This window comes from Dromiciops gliroides, chromosome 3 (assembly GCF_019393635.1).
Source record: "Dromiciops gliroides isolate mDroGli1 chromosome 3, mDroGli1.pri, whole genome shotgun sequence".
Lineage (NCBI taxonomy): Eukaryota > Metazoa > Chordata > Mammalia > Microbiotheria > Microbiotheriidae > Dromiciops > Dromiciops gliroides.
In genome coordinates this window covers 456,731,309-456,744,053 of record NC_057863.1, presented here as the reverse complement: position 1 = coordinate 456,744,053, position 12,745 = coordinate 456,731,309, and the positions used below count along the sequence as shown (strand labels likewise).

The window sequence follows — 12,745 nt, the reverse complement described above, 5'->3', positions numbered from 1 at the left end:
AAGCTCTTAGCCATCATCTGAAAGAAATTAACAATAACCTCCCTGTGTGTGTGGAACAGTTCCTAAAATGCAAGAAAGGGACTTGGCAGGATGATCAGACATCTGTTTTCTCTTGCACTGAATAGGGTCACCAACCAGCAGATAGCCATTTAGGACCATGTGACTACATGCTGCTCACAGCACGATGAATCTTCTCTTCAAAGAGGGATTAAAATCTCTGCTTGCTTTCCTACTTGCCCGTCCATAGAGAAATCATTTTCAAGTTTACTACCAGACTGTCAACTAGACAAATATCAAATGTACCTTTAACTTGTGATAATTTGATGAGATTCAGAAATCCTTAAGAGGTAATCATCTACTCACATGAGCTTTTCTGTTAACAGATAGCATCAATGTCCTTTTCAGTTACATGGCTATCATTCAAAGATGAAGCCCTTTTTGCTTGTTATCTAACTTTAATTTTGTGTATGTGACACAGCTTAAATAGCAGTGAGAGGAGGAATAGAAGGTTAAGGAATCTTAAGAGAGAAGGGCTGCAATAATGATCCATGTTTGCCTTCCCAGTATTGTTCCCTCTGATTTCCTGTGGTCAAATTTTAATAGACAGCTAGTTGGGGATGGGGGTGGGGGGTGGGAGTAGTAATGGAGGAAGAAGCATGCAACTCTGGGAATTCTAGAATGTGACCTTTTGGCCATCTTCCATCAGTGGCTAAGCTTTTTTGGATGAAGATGGGTTATTAGAGGTTATTATATAGTCCTTTTTTCTCCCTGTTCTTAAAAAGTACAAATCTGCATCAGCCACTAGCTATCTGCTAAATTCAACAAATTAAATCTGAGGCTTCTGCAAAATTTATTTGGCAAGTTTTACCAAAGTACCTTTTTACTGAAATCTGAATTTTTCTTTTTAAAAAGTAAATTTTATTGTCATTTTTTGTTTTTACATCAACTACATTTTTCAATGTATCCTCTTCCTAGAAAGGCATTCCATATAACAAATACAAAAAGAGAAAGAGTTCAACAAAACTAACATGCCAAAAAAGTTTTGACATTATCTGTAGTGTTCCATACCCATATTCCTTCACCTCTGCAAAGAGGGGGAGGGGAGACATTCTAGCTATTGGAAATTTCCACGAACATCAGAGAAAATGCTTTCCCCCTTTAATTTGCTTCTTTGAATATGAGAACAGAAGGTGGTTGATTTAATACCCCTTCTACAAGATAAAAATTACTTTAATTTTTAAAGAAATAAACTTTCTAATTCAGTTTTGAGTATCTGTAAGGCACCATACTAATTCCCATATCCAATCTACCGTCTACTGTCATAATTCTCTCCACAACTACCTTCTTTTTCTAATGCTGGAAACTGATGTCCCTGCTCCTATTTAAACAGATCACCATCTAATAATGGGGAAGACAAAGAAAAAAATTGTCTATATAGTTATGTACAAACAAGACGTGTACAGGACAAACTGGAGATAACCAACAGAGAGAAGGCAGTAGCATTAAAGCAGAAAGGGTTCTTAGGGAAGGTGGGATTTTAGATGGTACTGAAGGAACTCAGGGCATCCAGAAGGCTGAGATAAGGAGGAAAAGATAAATCAGTAAGAGTGAATGGAGGGGGCAGCTAGGTGGCACAGTGAGGACCTGAGTTCAAATCCAGCATCAGACACTTGACACTAGCTATGTGACCCTGGGTAAGTCACTTGACCCCCATTGCCCTAAAAAAAAAAAGAGCGAATGGAGCTGGGAGATGGAGTAACTTATCTGAGGCACAGCAAAGAGGCGAGAATCACTGGATGACACAGCACATGGGGGTGACTTAGGTGGAAGGGTAGGAAGGGGTCAAGTTATAAAGTACTTTGGAAACCAAACAGGATGTTTTATATTTGATCACAGAGGTGATAGAGAAATTCTAGCGTTTATTGAGGTGGGGGTCAGTAGGTATATGTGTGTGTGAGTGAGTGGGGGGGTGGGGAGAGGAGATCAGATCTGTACTTTAGAAAGATCAATTTGGCAGCTGAATGCAGGACAGACTATAGTGGTATCTGAGGCAGGCGGACTCACCAGCAGGCTACTGCAATAGTCCAGGCATCAGGTGATGAAAGCCTGCACCAAGGTCATGGCAGTGTCAGAGGAGAAAAGGGAGCACATACTAGAGATTTTACAAAGGTAAAATTGACAGGATTTAGCAATAGATTACATATGGAATGTGAGAGAATGAGGAGTAAAGCATGACACCTACAGACCTGGGCAACTGGGAAGATGGTGGTGCCCTCAATAGTCACAGGGAAATTGGGAAGAAGAGAGGCTTTCGGGAGAAAAATTACGAGTTCAAACATATTGAGTTTAAGATGTCTACAGAAGGCAGTTAGATGACTCAGTGGATAGACCTCTGGGGCTGGAGTCAGGAAGACCTAGGTTCAAATCTTCCCTTAGATATTTACTAGCTGTGTGACCCTGGGAAAGTCACTTAATCTCTGTTTGCCTTAATCTACTGGAGAAGGAAATGGCAAACCACTCCTGTGTATCTGCCAAGAAAATTCCATGGGTGGTACTGGCATGCTATGGTCCACAGGGTCACAAATAGTCAGACACAACTAAACAATAACAGGATATCTATTTTGAGATGTCTAATAAGCACATGGAAATATAAGGTCAGGAGAAAGGCTAGATAAATAGATTTGAGAATCAGGTGCATATAGATGATAATTGGGAGCTGATGAGACAAGTGACACAGTAAGGAGGGATAGGAGAAGAGATACCAGGACAGAATCTTGGGGGAAGAAACCTATAGTTTGTGAATGTGACTTGGATGAAGAATCAGGAAAAGTAAACTGAGGAGTTGAAGATCCAGTAAAAGTTACTAGAAGGAGCAGTCAGATAGGAGAACCAGGAAAGAAAAGTGCCACAAAAACCTAGAGAGATGAGGGTAGGAAGGAGAAGAGGGTAACTGATAGTGTCAAAGACTTCAGACAAGTCATGATGAGGATCGAGAAAACTTTGCAAATTAAGAGATCATTGGTAACGTTGGCGAGAGTAGTTTGGGTAGAATAATGAGATTGGAAGGCCAAGTACATTCAAGAGAATGAAAGGAAGGGAAGTGGAGGCACCTTATTGCAGACAGACTTCTCAGGAAGTTTAGCTACAAAAGGGAGGAGAAATATAGGAAGATAGCTAATAGATAGGTCAAATGTCAGGGTGGGGGAGGTTTGAGGACGGGGTGGACATAGATATATTTGTAGGAAGTATGGAAGCATCCAGCAGACAAAGAGATAAATGAGACAGTGGGGATGAGAGAAGGGGCAATCTACTAAAGAAGAGGGAATGAAAAGGGATTACTTGTTTAAGTAGAGGGCTCTGCCTTGGCAGGAAAGGTTACCTCTTCATGTGAGATGGGAATGAAGGAAAAGATAGTTAAGAGAAGGCATTTGAGTGATGTGAGATAAGGGGAGTAGAAGAGGGAATTCTGGGTGAATGGCCTCAGTCTTTCCAGTGAAATATGATTCAAGGTTCTCAGTTGATAGGGTGAGGGGAAGGGAAGCAATGATAGATTTGAGGAGGAAAAGGTTTAGAAAGAATGCTATGGGATAGTGAATCAATCAGGGATACACAGAAGGATTGATTAACTGGTGAGAAGGCCATACATACTGAGACTACGAAATCTGTAGTGGATCCAGTCAATATGGTTTTGTGATTTTCTCCAACTTTATTCATCCGCATGTGAATGGGAGGAAAGGCATCATATGCTAATAGTAATCCAAGGCTCAGGCTTGGCAGGATAAAACTAGTGGTAAGATATGGGTGCAAGAGACTTAGAGGAAGACAGGACAGAGTTAAATTGTTCCACAGAGAAGTCTAGATGGGTAACGGAAGGGAGCGTAGCCAGTGTAGGAATGATGGCCTGGGGAAAAAAAAACAGGGGAGCTGAGGAATTGGTGGTCACAGTGAAGATAAAGAACAGTAAGGGGTTGTAAGAGGGGGAGGCAGAAATGATATCAACTGTGATCAAATAGGGGAATTTCAGCTTTCATGAATATGGAAGCAGAGCATCTGTGGATGATGGCAAGATCAATATCCTATCTTTGTGTGGAGCTGAGGTGGGGTGACGGAGTAGGTCATAGGAAATAAGTGTGTGTGGGGGTGCTATCTATCTAGAAGTCAGATAGTATGAAGGCAGGAATTAGAAAGGAGAAAAAGACTGTGAGTCAGGCACTGAATTCATTGAGGAAACAGAAGGATTAGCCTGGGGGTCAGAAGACATTAGCTGCCAGAATTTTGATTAGATTGTGGAGAGGGATTGAGTGAATTTCAAAAGAGGAGAGGTTACTGAACAGTAGTAGTAGAGGGTGAGCTTGGGGGTAGCAAAGAGAAGGAAGGAGTCTTCCAACTCCCCCGTTTTAACCAATGAGTAAAGGAGAATAAGTGAAAGTGCAACCAATGCTGGCAAGGGTAGTCAGGGAGGCTGTGCCACGGTGGGGGATGGGGGCGTCAAGGTCTCAGTGGAAGCCAAAAGATGAAAGGAGTGGGAAAGAAAAAGCTACCAGATAAAAAGGTCATTTCAGAGGTCGAATGGGATTGGAATAAGGGAATAGGCAGTGGGGAATAGAGGACAGGATTGGAGTAATAACAGTTTGGATAGGGAAGGGAGAATCAGGTGGGACTTGTCAATCATTGACAAATAGGTTCAAGTTAGATTATCAACATCCTTAAGATTTGGCCTCAGGATAGAGTCCTCTCAAATCCAGCAAGTAGGCCAGCGGAGGGAGCCAAAGGAGTGGTGTTTTTCTCCTTTCTCTGAAAGGAAGGCCAAGCAAGGAGACCAGCAGAAGGAACACCATGAAATGGAGTTTCTCTCCATCTAGGCAGGAATGAACAGTCCCTGACAGAAGATAGGCAGGAACAGGTGAAGATAGGTTGGAATAGTGTCTTCTATCTCTGGGCAATCATGGTGAGTCTAGGTGAGGAGACTGGCTGGCACATGACTGAGTGAGTGAGTAAGTGTGTTCCCTGAGGGCAGTAAGGGTCCCTGGCAAGACTAAGAAAAAAATATTGAGTCATCCTCGATGGATAAGTACTCAAAAGTTATGAATCCTTTTTTAAGAGAAGAAACAAAAACTCCTAAAAACATGATGAAAGACTGTTTTGTTAATGATGAGAGAAATACAAATTAAAATGACAGGTTTTACTCCAAATTCAGCAAATGGCTAAGATGACAAAGGGCTTTATTTCAGAATTTTCACCTAAAAAAGGAAATGCATGGTGATAATTTTGTTTCCCTAAGCAATATGAAAAGGCTGAGTCAACTGGACTGATATTCAAATACCTGTGGCTCCAGGGAGTCTAGGTATTTTAACCTGTACCCTCCTCCCCACAACCCTTAAGCCATTCTCTTCTACCATTTAAAATATCTTTGTGATTTTAATAATGTTTTAAAAGTCATTTCCAGGGAACTTCATTTTTATCCAGGTTGTGTAATTTGTAAAATCTTGGGAATTGCCAGTCTGTCAATGAACACATAGTATAGTAGCTATACAAAGATGATGTGGGTAGAAACCATTGTTTCTTAGTCATTTTACAGAATCAAGTCTCTTAAATAGATCTCTGACAGCTCTCATGTCAACCCAGGGGAAAGAAAGCATTCAAAATACATTGACAACATATACGATGTCACTCCTTTCCAAACATACCTTTGAGAGCTAACATCTATAATGCTGTTTCACCAAACAGCTCAGAAGCTGAAGTACATATTTTTTTTTAAAACTTTGAAAACTAGGTATTACATAATCACAATACTATTTAAATCTTAGAAACCATTTTCTTTCAAAAATGCCACCAGGAAAATCGTTCTACCTCATGGGCAAAAAAGTAGTCTACAAAATCTTACTACTCAGCTCTTAAAGTTTTCATTGTTTGTCAAGTTAAAATAAACATTTCTTTCCCAGAAGTTAAAAAGGAAACAAAATGAAGGTAGCCCAACCCTAGGTTCTAGTTCCCAGACTGCCACTTACTCGGTTAAAAACCGAGAAGTCGTGGGCTACTTTTCTGTAACACCCTACCCACACCCCCTAATAGGGCTCAATTCCTAATGTGTGTCAATTCTCTATTCCCCCTCTCCTGCCCCCAACACACACACTGGGCTTGCTAGAGTCATCATGTGTTGTGTTAAAGGCCTTTCCAGATGACTTGTCTCTTTAACATGGAGTTCCTGGATTTTGATAAAGCCATTCTATTCATCTATTCAAGCAGTGGAGTAGTTCTCCACCAAAGGACTGCATAATGTCATAATGTCATGACTATATTTCATCACTTCAATAATGCCCAGTCTTCCACTTTTGAATTCCCCTCTCCTTAATGCTAATCCTGAGCAACTACTGAAAGCTACCTTCTTCTATTCCTGCTCCTTAAGTGACAAATGAAAGCATGCTCTCACTAGGTCTACTACAACCTTAGATTATTTAACTTCAGATGGGCTCTTGATGCCTTGTGGCAATATATATTTTTTTAGCCGCAATTTATTGTTATATAAGTTCCCTAGTTCACAAAGCTTCTCTTTCTAGGGAGCTAGGTGGTAGCCGGAAGACAGGAAGACTGAGTTAAAATTTGACTTCAAACACTTATTAGTTATGTGATCCTGGACAATCATTTAACCTCAATTTCCTCATCTGTAAAATGGAGATAATAACACCACCTACCTCTCAGGATTGTTGTGAGGATTAAATGTGATAATATTTGTAAATCACTGAGTGCAGTGCCAGGCACATAGAAAGCACCACATAAAAGCTTATTTCATCCCAACTCCCCTTTGCTCCTCCCCACCCTAAGCCCTCAAACTCCTCCTCTCCCCTATTTCTCTCAGCTGGTGATCTCACTTCTTACTTTACTGAAAAGATGAAAGCTTAGGGGAATTTCTTCAGACCTATCAGTGCCCCCACCCAATCTTCTCTTTCTTCCCTTGACTCTCAGGGCATCTGGCCTTTTTCCTCTGCTACAGCTAAACCAGCACTCACAATCCTATATTCCCTCCTGTCTTCTCTCCATGACCTTATACCACTTCTTCACTCCTCTTCTTTTAGAAATCTTCAATTTCTCTCTCTACCGGCTCCTTCCTTTTAGTCTACAAATGTGCTCAATCTCCGCCCCAAACCCACTAATAATTCTCTCATCACACACAGCTAATCTTAGAACAACTTAAAACTTAAAGGAACCCTCTAGAGGTTTATTCAGTCTAACCCTCTCATTTTATAGATGAGGTTGGGGCTCAGAGAAGACAAGAGGCTTGTCCAAAGTTGCAGCTAGCATGGAATAGAGAATCCAGTGACCATAACATGTCACAAATCTCTTCAATACCTCTTGCATCCATGCCTTTCCTTTACACTCTTACTGGGATCACTCTAGATTAAAAAAAAAAAAAAGAGTATGCAATTCTTTTCAACTTGACAACTGCAACAACTTTCCTTAGTTATTGTTTTTGTGTCCAGTTTATTTTCTCTCCAATCCTCCTTTCACACAGCTGCCCAAATAATCTTCTCTGATAATATCAGCTCCCTACTCAAAAACCTCAAGTGACGTCCCATTGCTTACTGAACAAAAGTTTTTAGATTCAAGATTCTTTACAGTTTCAAACCAATCTATGTTATGAGTTTGCATCACATAGTCTACATTTTAGCAAAAAAAAAAAAAAAAAGCCCCTATTTTTCATCTTTTGGTCTCATCCTGTCTTCTCCTTGTCTGTGCCTTCCTTCCTTCCTTCCTTCCTTCCTTCCTTCCTTCCTTCCTTCCTTCCTTCCTTCCTTCCTTCCTTCCTTCCTTCCTTCCTTCCTTCCTTCCTTCCTTCCTTCCTTCAGTGTCTGGAACGAACTCTGTTCCCATCTCTTGTTTTTTGGAGATCCCTCTTCCCGTCCTTCAAGAACTAATTCAGCTTTGACTTCCTCCATTAAGCCTTCCTGGAAATTCCTTGACCAGGTGACTGTGCTCTCAAATCTCAGAGTACTTTGGACCTACCCATGGCACCTAACATTCTGGATAGTATCATAGATATATATGTGTAATTTTCTTCTAGTATATAGTTAGCACCATTAAAAGAGAGGCTGTCGTGCAGCTGGGTGGTGCAGTGGATAAAGCACTGGCCCTGGATTCAGGAGGACCTGAGTTCAAATACGGCCTCAGACACTTGACACTTACTAGCTGTGTGACCCTGGGCAAGTCACTTAACCCTCACTTCCAAAGACACAGAGAGAGAGAGAGAGAGAGAGAGAGAGAGAGAGAGAGAGAGAGGCTGTGTCATAATTCATCTTCAGCTTCCCAGTACCTAGTATTGTATATATATTCTATATATACATAGATGCTTTTAAAATGATTGTTGAATTGGATTCAGGTAGCAGAAGTAAGCTAATTTTTCTTCTATTTCAAGAAGCCAGATAAAAAGTGAATTAAGCAAAAGTATTTTCTAAGTGTAAAATTGATTTTCAGTTTTGCAAATGTTTCTGAACAATTATAAAATCACAGGTGAAAAAAACCCAACTTTGTAAGTAGACAAATTTCTTAACAACTCCACAAGACACAAATTGTTATAAGACATTACAGGATTTTGTATTTGCAATAAGGTACAGGAATGCCAAGTAAAACAACAATAAGTTTGGGTCACTCTATCAACAAATATTTACTAAGCATATTCTATGTCCAGTGATAGTAAGAAATGAATAAACTTAATGGCAAATTATATAGCCTTAAGTAACCTTTCCTTATCTGGAGAAAAAAAAAAGAGTAATAATGCTAGACCTGGGATCAAGTGATCTTGAGGTCTATTCTAAATTTAATCATAACTAGTATTTATATAGAATTTTTTGTTCAGTGTTTTAGATATATTATTTCATGTGAGCCTCACAACCTCAATGAAGTAATTAGTTAATACAGATTATTACTATTGTCATATTATAGATGATGAAACTGAGGTTGAGTGGTCCACCAACCTATGTATGGTAACATAGCTAGTTAAGTATAGGAAATAGAGTTCAGATACAAGTCTTCCTGATTCCAAGGCCAGAATATACAGGGTATATGAAAAGTCTTAGTGCAGTTTTCAGCTTTAATAGCTTACTGTACTAAGCCTCCCATTGTCATAGACTTAGGATTTGTGGTTTTTTGGATAACTAATGGATCAGATTAGAACAGAGGATCTGGTCACTTTTGAAGATGCATGAAATTAAGACATTACAGTACCAGTAGGCATTGAACTGGTCAGCATTTTAATAGATGTAAGAGGGAACACTCACTCAGACACAGGGAATTTAAATTTATTTTATTCTTTTGCTTTGCTTTTAAAAGAACAACATTGACTTTATTGGAAAAAGTAATCTTCCTTAGTTGGTCAAGTTCATTTAAGTCTATCACAATGAGATACTATAGATAAAATGTGTGTGTGTGTGTGTGTGTGTGTGTGTGTGTAACATTAACTAACATAAAACAAACACTGAAAGGGAAAGATCTTGCTTTTTACAGAAAATATGTGTATTCATGTATATTATGCTAAAATGCACAATATTAAACATATGGTTTCCATTTTGTAGTGGTGGCTATATCACAGGGCATTCTGGGTAGTTCAATTGCTTCTTATCTGGAAAGCTAAGAGGAGCTAAAAAAACAGGGCTGAAACAAAATCCATTGTCTATTATCTAGAACTAAATTTGTATACCTTAGTACTTTGCCAATCAATATGTGTCTAACAATTCATGAGAAAGGATTTTGCAACCTAAATTTGCTTTTATATCTGACTTCATATGCACATAGTACATGTGTCTTTCATTTGTAGAAAGTAATTTTCTGTTATTTATTTAAAACAGGGGTAGGCCCTGCAAGCTATTGTCTTACTACAATGGGGTTGAATTTTATCATAATAGCACTCATTTTAAAAACTAACAACCTTTTTGGAGTTTAAAAGCAAACAGTTGGCTACATGAAGAAATGTGGCCATCAACTCCCTCCTATACCTTGAATTGTTTATAAAACTTTATGATTCACTGAATATAACAAATTTTTATGAAAAATTTTTGCTTCTTGGGAAAATCATATTTTAGGGAATATAATTTTCACAGACACCAATAGCTAGTAGTAGGCATCTGGAGCCATAGGATGAAGATGAAGGACAGCATGCCAAAAATACCTTTTAAAACACATTGTTGGGATTCAATGCTAGCAAAGTAATTTGTCTAAGTGCCATCAATATATGCAATGTCATCCTGTTATCTGGCTTGTTGGGATGGCTGATTGAGAGGGCAGGATGCCTATAAAACACAACTCAATGCTAGAAAAACCATTCTTAGCTTATAGCTTACCTTTGCCATCTGGGCTTGAACTCCAGTAGCTTTTAGAGCTGAGACTGCTTTCTGAGCAGCAGCTGGGCTGTCAAAATCCACAAAACCATAACCTAAAATTAAAAACACACTTAGACTGAGAAAAAGCCATTGAAATTAGAATATTTGTATATATAAAGTGGTCTACAAACCTTCAAGTTCAATATATGGGTATATAAACCTGTAAGTGCTAGCTATTATTACCAACATCAATAATGACACTAAAAAAGGAAGAATGGATAAAAGAAAAAAACCTCAAAATGGTCTATCACCATATTTTCTTTTTTTCCATAAATTTTTTATTCATTTTAAACTTAAGTACAAAACAAGGAAAAAATATTTCCACATACACAGGAAAATATAAGATCATCATATTTTCTACAGAAGATAAACAATAAAAAACAAAAGGCAAAATGAAGTGGGCAGAGAACACCTCAATGAGTGAACACTTGCTCTTCTTGCTAAGAAGAGCAGCCATGGTCTTTGAAGGACCTTCATTACTTCATGCCTAAACTATTGGAGTAATTTTCTTGTTTGTCTTCCAATTCAAGTCTTTCCTCCACTCTAGTCTACTCTCCACTCAGTTACCAAAGTGTTTTCCCTAAAGTGCAGGTCACCTTACTACTCAATAAACTCTAGTAGCTACCTTTTACCTCCAGCATTAAATATTTAGATTTTAAATCCTTTATAATCTAGTCCTCCTTCCTACCTTTCCAATCTTCTTACCTGTTGCTTCTTTCTACATATTCTATCCTTTCTGCTCCCTGCACAACTCCATCTTTCAACTAATTATTTTCACTAGCATCCCCTATGTTCTTCCTCCTCATCTCTGCCTGTAGCTTCCCTGAGTTCCTTCAAGTCTCAGTTAAAATCTCACCTTCTGCAAGAAGTTGTTGCTAGTTCCCTTAATATTTCTGCCTTCCCAATAAGGAATTTACTTTGTACATGCCTTGTTTATATACAGAGTTATTTTTTGTTTTGTTTTTGTATTTTTTTTTGCATTTAGTCTCTTCCACTAGAATGTGAATACCCACAGGGTGGGGGCTGATTTTGCCTCTCACACCATCCTTTCCCTCTCATCAGAGAAATTCAACCCTACTTTAATAAGGGGAAAAAAGGAAATCATTATGACCAATTTCTCCTGTGGTAAAAAATTTTAACATTCGGTTAGATAATGGAGAGACGCCAGTTTTTTTTTTTTTTTTAGGACCACCCTTTTGGGGAGGAGACCAACAGCATGAGCTATGCATGCCAGATTGCCTGCTGAGCACTTGACTTCCGGGGTGTGAGCTTAAAAGGCAAGGAGAGAACGGAAGCGGGGCCTTTCTTTTCCTGCTCTGCTGGTTTCCTGGCTGCACTACACAGACAGATGCTGACTGGAGTTTGACTCGGCCCGGCTCTCGGTTAACAGCACGTGCTTGACTCGGTCTCTCTCCCCAAAGGTGGCCTTGGGTTTTGGTGAGTTTTATACGGAATATAGACTAAGCCTAGACTTAAGATGATTTGTATTGTATTTCTACTTTCCTATCCTTCTAATCAACATCACCTTGTGACTACCATAAAATAAAAGCTCTAACTAGAAAACCAGAAGCTTCTTCCATTTACTAGTCTGGGAGATAAATTAAGGGAAAGGTTAAGTAGGGGAGATTTATGATCTAATATCCAATTTTAATCTCACAGTTTGGCGACCACAAAGGGACTTCTCACACTCCCCAACCCAACATGTCCTCCCCAAAAGGGTGGTCCTAAAAAAAAAACTGGTGTCTCTCCATTATCTAACCAAATGTTAAAATTTTTTTACCACAGGAGAAATTGGTCATAATGATTGGGTTCAGTTCAGAGAGACACGTCACCAGAGATTTCATTTCAATTCAATAAACATTTATTAAATTCCTAATGTAGAGTACTGTCTTGGGAAAGATACAAAGACTAGTTAAGACAGAGTTTTTGTCCTCTTGGAACTTAGAGTGGGTATCATACACATCCACATTAGAGAAGTGAAAGGCAGCTATATTATAATCAATAGAAAGCCGGCCTTGGAGTCAGGGAGATCTGGGTTCAGTTTCACCCCTGACACACACTGAGTATGTTCCCTTGATCCTTTATCACCTGGAGTTCCTTATCAAATGAAATTTTAAAATCCAACAAACACACACAGACATAGTAGGTACAGAAAAGGACTATATGAAGTACTTCGAGGTGTTTGGGGGATGGGGACAAGCAAGATCAAGGAAGACTTTTTTGGGGGGGGGCAGGGCAATGAGGGTTAAGTGACTTGCCCAGGGTTACACAGCTAGTAAGTGTCAAGTGTCTGGGGCCGGATTTGAACTCAGGTACTCCTGAATCCAGGGCCAGTGCTTTATCCATTGTGCCACCTAGCTGCCCCTCAAGGAAGA

At 39.2% G+C, this 12,745-nt stretch overlaps 1 protein-coding gene across 2 annotated transcripts in view; it reads right to left on the bottom strand.

Annotated features, from left to right (window-relative positions):
- Positions 1 to 12,745, bottom strand: part of RBMS1 (RNA binding motif single stranded interacting protein 1) — a 276,072-nt gene that overhangs the window by 54,034 nt on the left and 209,293 nt on the right. For both annotated transcript variants that reach the window (XM_043994399.1, XM_043994400.1), the window contains exon 4: positions 10,332 to 10,423. In XM_043994399.1, the coding sequence (XP_043850334.1) occupies positions 10,332 to 10,423 (92 nt within the window). The remainder of the gene's footprint in view (positions 1 to 10,331; positions 10,424 to 12,745) is intronic.